This window comes from Eutrema salsugineum, unplaced genomic scaffold, assembly GCF_000478725.1.
Source record: "Eutrema salsugineum unplaced genomic scaffold, Eutsalg1_0 scaffold_5, whole genome shotgun sequence".
Lineage (NCBI taxonomy): Eukaryota > Viridiplantae > Streptophyta > Magnoliopsida > Brassicales > Brassicaceae > Eutrema > Eutrema salsugineum.
In genome coordinates, this window is record NW_006256612.1 from 13,156,941 (window position 1) to 13,170,218 (window position 13,278).

At 37.5% G+C, this 13,278-nt stretch overlaps 4 protein-coding genes across 5 annotated transcripts in view; 3 read left to right on the forward strand and 1 right to left on the reverse strand.

Moving 5' to 3' along the window:
• Window positions 1–871: 871 nt before the first annotated feature.
• Window positions 872–3,345, reverse strand: LOC18994084 (L-ascorbate peroxidase 1, cytosolic). The gene is made up of 9 exons (XM_006417692.2): window positions 3,138–3,345; window positions 2,477–2,607; window positions 2,216–2,390; window positions 2,048–2,113; window positions 1,736–1,870; window positions 1,564–1,643; window positions 1,367–1,469; window positions 1,212–1,270; window positions 872–1,119 (listed from the first exon to the last, which is right to left on the reverse strand). The coding sequence occupies exons 2-9, from the start codon at window positions 2,593–2,595 to the stop codon at window positions 1,104–1,106; spliced, it is 753 nt and encodes a 250-aa protein (XP_006417755.1). The 5' UTR covers window positions 2,596–2,607; window positions 3,138–3,345; the 3' UTR covers window positions 872–1,103.
• Window positions 3,346–4,367: 1,022 nt separating this feature from the next.
• Window positions 4,368–6,344, forward strand: LOC18994085 (mitogen-activated protein kinase 13). Of its 2 annotated transcripts, none has more exons than XM_024152375.1 (6): window positions 4,368–4,599; window positions 4,683–4,812; window positions 4,892–5,029; window positions 5,251–5,583; window positions 5,672–5,855; window positions 5,966–6,344. In XM_024152375.1, exons 1-6 carry the CDS (start codon window positions 4,457–4,459, stop codon window positions 6,001–6,003), a joined length of 966 nt encoding a protein of 321 aa, XP_024008143.1. In that variant the 5' UTR covers window positions 4,368–4,456; the 3' UTR covers window positions 6,004–6,344. The 2 variants fall into 2 exon arrangements, with proteins under 2 accessions (XP_024008143.1, XP_006417757.1); XM_006417694.2 differs by having other exon boundaries at window positions 5,961–6,290.
• Window positions 6,345–9,921: 3,577 nt separating this feature from the next.
• On the forward strand, window positions 9,922–12,517 carry LOC18994086 (probable serine/threonine-protein kinase PBL5). Its single transcript, XM_006417695.2, has 5 exons — window positions 9,922–10,299; window positions 10,698–10,933; window positions 11,038–11,227; window positions 11,520–11,911; window positions 11,994–12,517. The coding sequence occupies exons 1-5, from the start codon at window positions 10,158–10,160 to the stop codon at window positions 12,297–12,299; spliced, it is 1,266 nt and encodes a 421-aa protein (XP_006417758.1). The 5' UTR covers window positions 9,922–10,157; the 3' UTR covers window positions 12,300–12,517.
• Window positions 12,518–12,836: 319 nt separating this feature from the next.
• LOC112084045 overlaps window positions 12,837–13,278 on the forward strand; it is a 965-nt gene continuing 523 nt past the window's right edge. Inside the window, 2 exon segments of the mRNA XM_024152321.1 lie at window positions 12,837–12,956; window positions 12,958–13,003. Of these exon segments, the coding sequence (XP_024008089.1) occupies window positions 12,837–12,956; window positions 12,958–13,003 (166 nt within the window).

The window sequence follows — 13,278 nt, forward strand, 5'->3', positions numbered from 1 at the left end:
CCATGTCATTTTGTCTTACTTAGTACAGCTAATTTCTTTTTGTTTTCAATATGATAGTGCTTTTTTTCTTATGAAGCTATAATTGCTTTGAATTTCTTTTTAGACTAAAGAGTAAAGAATGTATAAAACAAAAGTGACCCACACGGAATTGAAAGAGGACTTCACTAATGTTACAGCCAATTTCCCACACACAAGAATACTTTGCAAAAATCCGTTCCAATCTACACTTCTCTCTTCTCGCTCCAGTCTCATATTTTCTAATGCATACGATTCGGTATTCTCGGACTGATACTTACGTAAGAATTTATTTATTTATTTTGGATTGTTTTGAAATTGGGTTGTCAATGACTAACAGAATTTAGTAAAAAAAAAATGAAATTGAAATTGACTAACAAAATTCTAACAGAATATGTAAAAGAAATCAAAATAACAAATTTTACCATAGATAACATAACACGGAAGAAAGACCCGTGAACTTAAAAAATGACTAATATAGCAAATCATTTTGAATGGCAACTTGACTTACATTTGCCATGGCCAAAGCTCCAGCCACTGACCAATTATCACAGGGAGCACGTCAACTAAATTGGCCTATACGCCAACATATATCTGCTGTGTGTGGTCTTCCTATATCCCAAACTGGCAGCGATCTTGAACATCTATCTCGTGAAACGGCACCTAGATTCTCTCTAGTTGAGGTTTTGTCATATCGTTTAAGCTGATGAACAGTTAGAAAAAGCACTAAGAAGAGTTCCATTTTCTAGATGAAAAACCCGTCCGTACAATAAAAAAGGGGTTTGATATCAGTATCGCTAAACTTTCTCAGTGTTGTTTTGTTGGGGTGAACCACTACAGCAGGTATGAAACCTACAAATTGAATTTAGCCATAGGCGATTGATAGTGAGAGAAGTTGATTTATTAGAATGTCTAACCAGCAAAAGCGCAACGAATCCGCGTCAATATCACAAGATCCCCATTCCGCAACAACAAACAAAAACAAGCTACGCAAATCCAAGAGAGTACATTAAGAAATCAAATGACAAAGTTCAAATGCAATGCGAACCCTATGGCCCACAATCCAAAAGCAGAGTCTTGGAGACAGCTTAAGCATCAGCAAACCTGCAACAAACAGTAGATACAAACTCGTATCATCATACAATTCAATTTGGATTTACTTCTACTCTCTGATTCAGATATTCATCAATAAGTACCCGAGCTCTGAAAGCTTCAAGTGAGCCTCAGTGTAATCAGCAAAAAAGGCGTCTTCGTCCTGTTCACATTGTGGCAAGCAACATGAGTTCTCTATTATACCAATTCCAAAAAAAAGAGAAAGAAAAAAAACAAAAAAGAAAGAAAGGATGCATACAGCAGCGTATTTCTCAACCAAAGGACGGAAAACAGGATCGTCCAATAGCGCCTTGTCAGAGACAAGCTGAATAAGGCCTTCCTTCTCTCCGGTCAAGAGTTCCCTGGTTATATATATCATCGGTTAATAACATATCAGCAATGAATCCAAAGATGAATCAAAACCTAGCAGACTTGTGGAAACTTTGGGATACTCACTTGAAGTATGAATTGTCGAAAATAAGAGGGTTTGAAGTCCAGGCACCTTCGAAGCCAGACCTATCCTTGTGGCATCTCCCCTGTGTTACCCAAATTTGCAAGCATTCATCACACTTTGACGATTGGAACCAACAAAGAAAGTGTTTAAGCAGTAGTTGGGAGTGAAACGAACCAGAGTGTGGGCACCAGATAAAGCGACAATGTCCTTGTCAGTTAAACCCATCTGCTTTGCAAAGACGTCTCTTAAGTGGTCACAACCCTTTGTAGCATCAGGAAGACGACCCTCTGGAGGTGGCTCGGGCTTGTCCTGAAACAAGATATGGATATTAGTAAAACGCAATCAAGTCTCATAGTGTTCCCTTCTTCAATTTTGATATTACAAATAGGCTAGGAGAATGGCTACACTCTCATTTAATCAGCATAACACGTTTTCTCGATCATTTGCGCATATGATGATACAAATCTATCTAAAACAATGACTAACCTCTCTTCCTGGGTGGAAAGGAATTTCAGGTCCACCAGTGACTTCAACGGCCACAACACCAGCAAGCTGAATGATCAATTTCATGTCAAAGGACATCGTGAGTTAGAATCCAAGCAACACTGGAGTTATCACCACTAACCAAAGAGGTTATCTCTTTAAAACATGTACCTGATGGAAATCAGCAAAAGAGATGGTAGGGAATTGCTCCCGTATGGGCTCCAAAAACCTGAGAGCAACGTGGATACCACTGTTGGCTCCATGAGCTTGCTCAGCATCAAACCTCATTGTTCCGAAGGGACCTCCAGTCCTTGAGGCGCAATCGAATGTTCCAGCAGAGTGCCATCTGCAGTGAGCCAAACAGATAAGCCATGAGAAAGTGCACATCATATTTACTTCAGAAACCGCAAGCTGATAAGGTCAGTGACTTACGCGAGGCGGACCATGATGGGTGCACAGTTCTTCTCAGCGATCATGCCTCTAAGCTTCCTCCTGCACTTCTCAATAGCCTTTAGGTAATCTTCGCTCACAGTTGGGTAGTTCTTCGTCATCTTCGCTAAAATCTGGGAACCAATGCACAATATTTGAGCCACACAATAGCAAATTTACGCACAGATCAAATCCAAAAACAGACGCAATTCTAACGTACGTATGTGTAAACAAGCTGAGAATCATAAACAACAATAGCCTTTGAAAACAGCTTCATACGAGTGCAAAACCAAAATCAATCACAAGTGAAACGGAAATGAGAGCAAAATCCGCGACTAGAAAAACAGATCCTGGGAAGAAAAAATCACAAGTAGAAGCTACACTCATAAACTAGCAAACAATACAATAAAAAACAAAAACACCACACGAATGAGCTGAAGAAGCCTAATCCGTCAAAGCCATCATCGATTCGGAAATTTAGTCGAGAAACACAGCGAGATCGAACCACAAAACAGAAATGTGAGGATTAAAAGGACGGATCGAGGATCTACTATGATAAACACATCATTCAAATCAAGCCAGGCATAACTATGATCCGATCCATTAAAATAAAAATCGAAGCAGAAACGACGGATCGAAGGCAGAGAGAGAGTTCATGTTTTACCTTTTTGCAGAGAAAGGATAAAATCTGAGAAATGCGAGTGGCTGGCACGAGGTGAACACGAGTACTTTATGAGAGAGCGTCAAGTCGAGAAAGTCGAATTATATATAGGTGGGCTGTTCCGATGGGGAGAGGAAGAGAACGTTCTAGTAGATCTTTTGGATGCCGTTAGATGACGGATATCGTGTGGTCAATATATCATAATATAATCGACGGTAATGATTCAACGCACGGCTTTAAAATGGACGTTCGGATATCAGGGTTGGTGGTTCAGAGATGGGAAAAGAATAATCCTCAAAATAATTAGCATATAATTGTCAAAGTTCTATTGGAGGAAACATGCTTCGTGTGGCGGGCCCACCAGCATGGCAAAAATATCAAAAAGGCGTCGATTTTGATTTGTTTTTGTGAAAAGACGAAATAAACACCGGAGGATGGATATGGCGAACACGTTCGGTAGTGGTATTTACGTTATTTCCCTCGTCCCAGGTGTGAACGCGTCTCACGCACATGTAGATTCCATTTGACAAAAGAAACGATAAAGTCACAGCAGACGAATAATTAGACAACCGAACTATGGTTCAATTTCGGTCCGTAGGTACTTAATTGCGGTTTAGCTTCTATTTTTTTTGGGCAAACAATTGCGATTTAGGTTGGGTTTAAAAATTTGGAGCCCAATACGATTTTGGCTTGATTCTGCAGTCTAAAGAAGAGTCTGTTTAATGGGGTAGATTGGCAATTATTAAAAAAAAAAAAAAATTGTGATTGGTTCTTTAGAAGTGTGAAGTTAAATTGCTTGAAGCACACAAGAGAGCTATGGCATTGAGGATTGGGGATATGACATTGAGGCTTGGGGATATTAGAAGGTAACTTAGTTTCACATCATTTTCAATAGGGATTTGAGAATAATTGTATGTTTACCGTTTTGATTTTTAATATTGGGTTTTCATGTGAATTCTAAGTAAATGTGAAAATAGATGACCTTGGGAGAATGGGAGGGACCCATTGGAGGGAGCTTTTTCATACTGCACTTCCCTTTTATTCCTTTTGAATTTTTACTTAGTGGTGCATAAGTCTGCTTAACCTTTGAACGATAACTTTCATTCAAATTTCAAAGTTCAAAGATCAAATAAAAAGGTTTTGTCTTTATTTGGCCCACCAAAAGCAAAAGGTGCCACCATTTTCTCTCCTCTCACTCCGGCTTTGCCTTTTTGAAATGCAACACAGCCAATAGCTACTTGAGAGATGAAACAGTCATAAAACTTGTTTCTCTTTGGTGTTATCTTAACACTTGTCTTGATCCGAGTTCTTGCAAAGAAGAGATGGAGAAGATGGAAGATGGAGGAATCTTGACATATAATGGTAGATATGTTATGTATAACGTACTCGGTAACATTTTCGAGCTGTCTTCAAAATACATTCCTCCTATTCAACCCGTTGGTCGAGGTGCCTATGGTATTGTCTGGTGAGTCTTTATCAAACAAAAAGAATTTTCATTCTTTTTAAATCAATGTTTTTCTTCATTCCTTATTTTGTTTCTGATTGCAGTTGTGCCACAAACTCAGAGACAAACGAAGAAGTTGCTATAAAGAAGATAGCAAACGCGTTTGACAACAGAATTGATGCTAAAAGAACTCTACGAGAGATCAAACTCCTTTGCCACATGGATCACGATAATGTAATCTCTTTGTGACTGATCCCATTTCGCTTATCAAATCACATACATAGCTACATATCGTGTTCTCATTGGTACACAGGTAATCAAAATGAAAGATATAATCGAGCCACCAGAGAAGGAGAGGTTCGAGGATGTGTATATTGTTTATGAATTGCTGGATACTGATTTGCACCAGATCATAAAATCCACTCAAATCCTAACCGAAGACCATTGTCAGGTTGGTATTCCCAAAATCTCTTTCAAATCTCAAATCCAAGGGGACACTTCCATAATCAGAGTCATAGTTTGGTATACAAATATTGTTACCGTTTGGTTTGAAAATGAAGTTTGTTTTCGGTTTAGTTTTGAAAAAGTTTGGTACGATTTGTTTAACGTTTTGAGCAGATTCAGTTGCATAATGATTAGCATTTAACATTGTTTGATATATTTTCATATCAGTACTTCCTTTACCAAATTTTGAGAGGCCTGAAGTACATACACTCTGCAAATGTGCTTCACCGCGACCTGAAGCCTAGCAACTTGGTTCTAAATTCAAATTGTGATCTTAAAATCTGTGATTTCGGGCTTGCAAGAACATCAACGGAGACAGACATAATGACGGAATATGTTGTGACAAGATGGTACCGTGCACCCGAATTGCTTCTCAACTGCTCCGAGTACACTGGAGCTATTGATATTTGGTCTGTTGGTTGCATTTTCATGGAGATACTCAGAAGAGAAACGCTTTTCCCCGGAAAAGATTATGTTCAACAGCTGAAACTTATCACTGAGGTATACACTTGAACAGACCCGAATCCAACTCTAATCATTTGTGTGTGTGTGTGTGTTAAAAGCGTTTCTCTGTTTTGTTTATTTTTAGCTATTAGGTTCACCAGATGACTCTGATCTTGACTTCTTGAGAAGCGACAACGCGCGGAAGTACGTAAAACAACTCCCACATATTCAAAAACAATCATTCAGAGAAAAATTCCCAAACATTCCTCCAATGGCTTTAGATCTTGCTGAAAAGATGCTTGTTTTCGATCCTTCCAAACGCATCACAGGTTGCATCCCGTTGTTTTTATTTATGTTTGGATGCTTTAAATACATAGAATCAGTAAGTAAAATTTGAAATACTAACAAGATGTTTTATTTGATTTATTTGGAAGTGGAGGAGGCATTGAAGCAGCCGTACTTGGCAAGTCTTCATGAGATCAATGAAGAACCGACGTGTCCTTCTCCTTTCAGCTTCGACTTTGAGGAGACAACCTTGGATGAACAAGACATCAAAGAACTTGTCTGGAGAGAGTCTTTACACTTCAAAAATAAGTAATCTCCCAAATTCTCACTCTCCCCCTTCCCCCACAGTTTAAGACACTTGGAAGCTAGACAATGTTATTGTAAATTGTGGGAATATATATAAGCCAGTATTCTAGTGTGTGTGCGTTTTGTTTGATAATGTGTGTCAGTGTGTGCAATCCGAAGAATGTTACAAGTTTTTATATGTAAGATACATGTAATAACACGATAAAAACATGGATTCTAAAATTTGGACGAGATGGATACAAGTAGAACACTTGCCACCTTTATATTTTAGAAAGTTAAAGTAATTGAATGATTTTCTAAAATTTGCCCCTTTCAAATTTTGTTTTTTGGCCCCCAATCTTTATTGTTGTTTGCTCTTTATTTTTTAAGAAACCTTAACTCCAAAATCCAAATTAATTTCTTAACATTTTTTTTTTATTTCTGGGAAATATGCCAGTTTTTACTAGAGTCATGAGATTGAGTTATAAATTATGTATAACCTCAAGGTATACAATCTACTCTTTCATCATAATTAACAAATTTCCTCCTTCCTTACAGATGATGTTTTGGATAAAAAGACTGTCTGGTTTTTAAGATCTTTTATATGTATTGTTTATAGATAAATCTCTTAATCTATACCATGATCTCTCCTTACAAATCAAGACACTTGAAATATTATGCTAAGTTGTGGGGAATAGTGAACATTTCTCCAAAAAAAAAAAGAAGCGAACATCATATCTCGTATTCTAGTGTGTGTTTTTTGATTATGGTTGTGCAGTCCGAAGAAAGTGCCCACCCCCAACCAAATCCTAAAGCTATTGCAGATAACTTCATACCAACCACTCTATACAAGATCAAGCTAAATCGACCATACTCAGCCTAATCGATCTAATTTCACCAAATTCCTAAAAAAAGGCCCAAATCAATTAGGAAGGTGCAAAACTCAAAATAATGAACACTTATAGAACTTGAGGTGAATACCTTCTCTTCAGCGTGTCATTTAGAAACATAGAAGATACCACCACAATTTTTTTTAAAAAAAGGCACATCTCCTTCCTTCTTTTTCTAGTCATTTTTTATAATTTCACGTTCTTTCTTTGTTGTTTGGCCCAATTTCATTTGATATAATTTAAAAGCGTTGTTCCTGTTTCACCACTTATGTTTGTACTATTTTCTATCATATAAGTAATTTATACAATTAAGGATTACTATATGGTTTAGCAGACCTTCTTGTTCATGCAACTAGTTGGATTTTTTAAAATATAATATTATCCAAATCCATGCCTAAAAGTAATATTCTAGCTGTGCATACTGTTGGTGATTTGGTATATATAAATATAGAAATTGAAATTGGACCACGCAAGTCTACATCATTCAAAACATCTCTAAAGGAAAACCGTACTGCTACAAAAGCCAAACACGTCTTTATGAATGCTGGTTCCATTCCAAATAATTAATATGTAATATCTCTGCAGAACCATACATTTTTTTATTATTATATAGATTATGCTCATTCCTTAATTAAATAATTCGAGCTGTCAAAATAAATTCAAATATTAAAACTTATCTTCACTCTAATGTTGGTTAAATATCTGAGATATTTATACGATTCAATTTTTAATATTATGGGAGTTGACTATAATTTTGTATGCTGGACCAACGCAATTACAATTCGAGAAACTGATTAATAGATGTCATTATATTTTAACTTCACACACATTTTTTATATGGTTGATAAGTTGATGTGATAAGTGATAACAACATAAAACGTATCAAATTAGATATTGTTAAAATATAATGATTTTGGTTAATCAGTCTTCTGAAATGAATCAAAGAGATGAGTTAAAAGTAAGTATTTGAAATTGACCGGCTCCTTATAGGTATAGGAGTAAAACAATTGTAAATGTTTCTTTAAAAACAAGTAATACGGTAGAAGATTGGGCATCGTGGGCTTGGAAAGTAAACCAAAAATAGAATGTCATTGTTAAGCAATTACAGTTTTTGATTAGTAGAAAATAACACCAAAACGTTGATCAATGCCTAATTAACGTTCGGCAGATGTGGGTGAAAATGTGGAGAAGCCCTACTAACACCAAAATTGTATACAGTCGAGTCGTCCACGAACAGAATGTTTTTTTTCTAGCAAAGATATAAAAAGTTAAGAAAACAAAAATCAACAAAATGTTTGCCAGCAAAAGACTAGTCTGTCTTTTAAAGTCTTAAGGCCTGAAAGTCAACGTTTTTAAACATAGTTTACCGGGGGAGTTGTTGACTTGTTGTAGCCTATACTAAAGCCTTTGTAGGTAAAAGAAATTAAACGGGATTCATATGCTGGGAAGAAGACTGAGCTCGTGTAACACGTGGCGCCGTTCCCTTTGATTTTGGCTTTTAATGGTTCCTCGTAACAGAGAGCCACCAGCTGGAACGCGTCGCAGTTAAATCACACTGTTGGAACCATAAAACAAAAAAAGCTCGCTTGTTAATTATTTTTTTTTAAGAAAGAAAAAAAAAACATTCGACAACAAAAGCGCGTGGAGTTAAAACGTAGGACCCACGATGACGTCCTTTTGTTTCTCTACCTTTTTAAAGATGAAATCAGACGGTGAGTAATTGGCCGTCGTCTATATACCAACGTCATCCGTAAGGCGATAGCCAATAGGTGACAGCTACAAAAATGTTTCTATCATCTTTCAATTAACACTCAATCTTTTTCTTTATATCTATATAAAAAAGTTATAACCAAATATGTTGAAAAACAAAACAAACCTACGATGTATGTCTCCAATGTTACACATTCTCTACGAACTTCCATATTTTTTTTATGATCGGGCCGGCAACAAAAGTCTTATGTTACTTCGTTATAAACTTCTAGAATTATACACGATATTGGCCAACACGCAGTCTTTATAACCAATTTACATAATTCCATATAATAGCTATAAAACTTTGAGTAAAACGGACCACCATTCAGCCGCATTATGAAAGTCAAAGCATCCAGATATTATACTATCTTATTAAAACACACAATTCCAACATTTGTTGGCTTTATTTATTGATCGCTAGTTCAAAAAATCTAGCTTTTATGGTATGGTTTACCGAGTGAATTACATAAATTCGGATAAGAAGTTCTATCACTCATCTTTGACAAAAAAAAAAAAAGAAGTTCTATCACATATACCTCAAGAATATTTGAATAAAAAATATAAATAACTTAGTGATAGAAAAACACAAGTATATAGTAGGATAAACGATAATAGGATTATTTTGTTCAATATGATAACTAAAATGATTATTACACAAGTTATTAGTGATTTCATTTGAAAAAAGTAAAAGTTTATTTCACTCTGATTTGATACAGACATATAGTTTATATAAATTTTAAATACTAATTTGAGTTTGAGTGTTACTGGTAAAAATAACGATAATGGTGGTAAATTAATACTATATTGAAGAAGTGGTATGTCACTAGTATCACACGAGTTGGTCTCAGTATCAAAAATATTTAGCAAGAGGTGACATAATCAGGTTAATCACTCAAATCCATAGCTCCATTAATAAAACGCCACGTCAGATCAACGGTACCTGTTTCGAACCGCCTGTAGATGGACAAACAAATAGTTGACCAAGCTCAAGTATTTTGTGCATTACGTGGCGCCTCACAATACGTTCTCTTCAACAGTTGCCGTACGTTTCTAAGAAGAAGCATTTTTGATTAGACGCGTATTCTAAAATACCATGGACCTTGTCGTAGATGATTATAATTTTACGTTTCTCTCTTAACAAAACTTTTGATTACGCGATATAAAAAAAGGCAAAGCAATTAAGCTTTCTCTGTTTGTCACTAGCTCTTTCTTTCTCTCTCTCTTCTTCTTTTTCGCAATTCTTCTTTCTTCCCCCGACTTTCTTCTTTTTTGTTTCTCTTCTCTTGATTTTCCGTGTTGGGTTTAAAGGTTTCTGATTTGTCGACGAAGAAGAGACGAAGAGTGAGAGAACTGAGGAGTAATATAAGATTAAAGGAAGCATCGAATTGCTCTTTTCTTTTTCAATTTATCGATTTCCCGATGGGTTGTTTCGGAAAATCGAGCAAACGATCGGAGACCAACAAAGGGAAAAACAAGGATACTGTGAAAAATAGGAAAACTGTGTGTGGTACAAGCGTCGCTAAGAGCGATAAGCGAGATGATCAGACTCAACCCGGTTCAGGTATAGAGTGATTTCGGTTGTTGGAAATATCTTTCTCTCTCTCTTGCACAAGCTCTTTTGTATTTGTTCAACTATTCTTTTGTGTGGATCGATTTTCTTGTGAATCTGTATCAGTTACATTAGGAGACCCATTTCATGGAGAATTTTGTATGATTTTCCCAGAGAATTTCGATGCATGTGTACTGTTCACCATATCACTGATGTTGGGTTTTCAATCGAGTTAGGTCTTTGTGTTCTCGTGGAGGGGACAAATGTCAAAAAATGATTTTTTTTTTTCTTTCTTTTTCTTGCCTTTGGTATTCGAATCTTATATTGATTTGTATTCTTGCCGTATCTGTTTTGGGTTAAGTCACATGATAACTGGATAATCAATTCCATACTCTTTCCATGTGTTGTAGATTCGACAAAAGTCAGTCCATATCGAGATGTAAACAATGAAGGAGTTGGTAAGGAGGATCAGTTAGCTCTTGACGTCAAGGGTTTGAATTTAAATGACCAAGCCACAGGGAAGAAAGCACAGACTTTTACCTTTGAAGAACTTGCAGTTGCCACAGGAAACTTTAGATCGGATTGTTTTCTTGGTGAAGGAGGTTTTGGAAAAGTTTTCAAGGGAACTTTAGAGAAACTGGATCAGGTACTTTGCACTAGTGTGAAAAAAAATTCCATATCTTTCTTGATCAAGTGGCTGTGAATGATTGTCAGAGTTTTGAACAACATGGTGAAAATTCCTTCTGCTAGGTTGTTGCAATCAAGCAACTTGACCGTAATGGCGCTCAAGGAGTCAGGGAATTTGTGGTTGAGGTACTGACACTAAGTCTTGCTGATCATCCGAATCTCGTGAAGCTTATTGGATTTTGTGCCGAGGGTGATCAGAGACTATTGGTCTACGAGTACATGCCGCTAGGATCTCTTGAAGATCATCTACATGGTATGTTGTAAACTCAACTTTTTTGCTCTCATTTTCTCTTTCTGTATACAAATAGGGTCTTTTCCCTTATAAAACCAGAGGATCATGGTATGTCATAGACTCTCCATGAATTGAGAGGGTTTGATTGCTTGATTGGGTGAGACAGGATTAAACCGAGGAACTGGTCAATCCCTAGCCTGCAAAAGCCTATCCTTTGCCTCTGTATTGTTTGTCACTCAACTATCCCCTTTTCTCAAACTGCGTTCCTGCTTAGTCTATTATATGACTTTCATGTTGCTTTGACTGTTTTCAGACCTCCCTTCTGGTAAGAAACCACTTGATTGGAACACCCGGATGAAAATAGCGGCTGGTGCAGCAAGAGGTCTAGAGTATCTGCATGATAGAATGAAGCCCCCTGTGATCTACCGGGATCTTAAATGTTCGAATATCTTGCTCGGCGATGACTATCAACCAAAACTATCCGACTTTGGGTTGGCTAAAGTTGGACCAAGCGGGGATAAAACCCATGTCTCCACAAGGGTTATGGGAACGTACGGATACTGTGCTCCCGACTATGCTATGACGGGCCAGCTCACATTTAAATCGGATATATACAGTTTTGGAGTAGTCCTTTTGGAGCTTATCACTGGAAGGAAAGCAATTGATAGTGCAAAAGCGCGTAAAGATCAGAATTTGGTCGGATGGGTATGTTCTGTCTCTTGGCAGTCTCTCTCGAAGATCTTGGCAGAAGCTAATGGCTTCTTTTTTGTTTCCCGGCTTTTTGCAGGCACGACCATTGTTCAAAGACAGGAGGAACTTCCCGAAAATGGTTGACCCATTGCTTCAAGGACAATACCCGGTAAGAGGACTGTACCAAGCACTTGCAATTTCAGCAATGTGCGTTCAAGAGCAGCCAAGCATGAGGCCTGTTGTATCCGATGTAGTATTGGCTCTCAACTTCTTAGCCTCTTCTAAATATGATCCGAATAGCCCTAGCAGCAGCAGCAGGAGAAACACTTCTTTTCACAGAGACAGAGATGATGATGAGAAAAGACCGGACCTTGTCAAGGAAACCGACGAAGGTTCTTCATAGGAAGAGAATGATAAAAATCAAATACTAGTTTTGGCTTCAACAAGAAAATGGGGAAATATAAAATCAAATCAGTCACATTGTTAACATCTCTTTGTGGATGTACATCTTGACTCGGCTTCTGTTGTATGTAGAATGCTTCTTTTTCTGTAGAACAAAACCATTTTGTTTCGGGACATATATACATATGTTAATCAAAAACAAATATCTTTGTATATATATATTCCGATTAAACCATGATGATGGTGTTTATGGATGATGACAGTGTCAAAAGTCGTAAATATATCAAGAATTAGGGAGGAGTCTGTTCACATCACGTGATGCAAATTTTCCCGCGCAATTCCGTTAAATTATGCCGTTAAGTAACGAAACTGATCAGAGAAGGCTTCACAAATCTATTCTCTATCCTCTGTTCTCTCTCTCTCTCTCTCTCTCTCTCTCTCTCTCTCTCTCTCTCTCTCTCTCTCTCTCTCTCTCTCTCTCAGTCTCTCTTGGATTGTGCGACTCTGGGAAGAAAAGCTGCAAGATTAGACAACAACAATGACGGAAAGATCGTTCTCTCAGCTCCCGATCTCCTCTTCTCACGGTGGCAGATGGATGTTTTACTCTAAGAGAGGGATTTTTTCGGTCTCGGAGTGTGGGATACACACACTTCCAGAGGGTCATCTTCCTCTGCTTCTTCACTCTCTGGTTTTTCTCACACTCAGGTTAATTCACTCTTCCTTGTTCAACTCTCCGATTCCCTAAATCTTTTCACGACGAACGTGTGCGGATGCAGAGAATTTTCCCGAGAATATGGTCAGAGAGCGCTTGCTGAGTTCTGTATCGATGGGGGTCTTACAGTGAGCTTGCACATGAACGATGGGAGAGATATAGTCCGCACATCGCCGTTGAGAAATCCATGGCAGTGGAGAAACGAGTCTCATGTCAGCTGCGATTCTTGCTTCCTCTGCCGTTTCCCAGTCTCTGCCAATCAAAATCT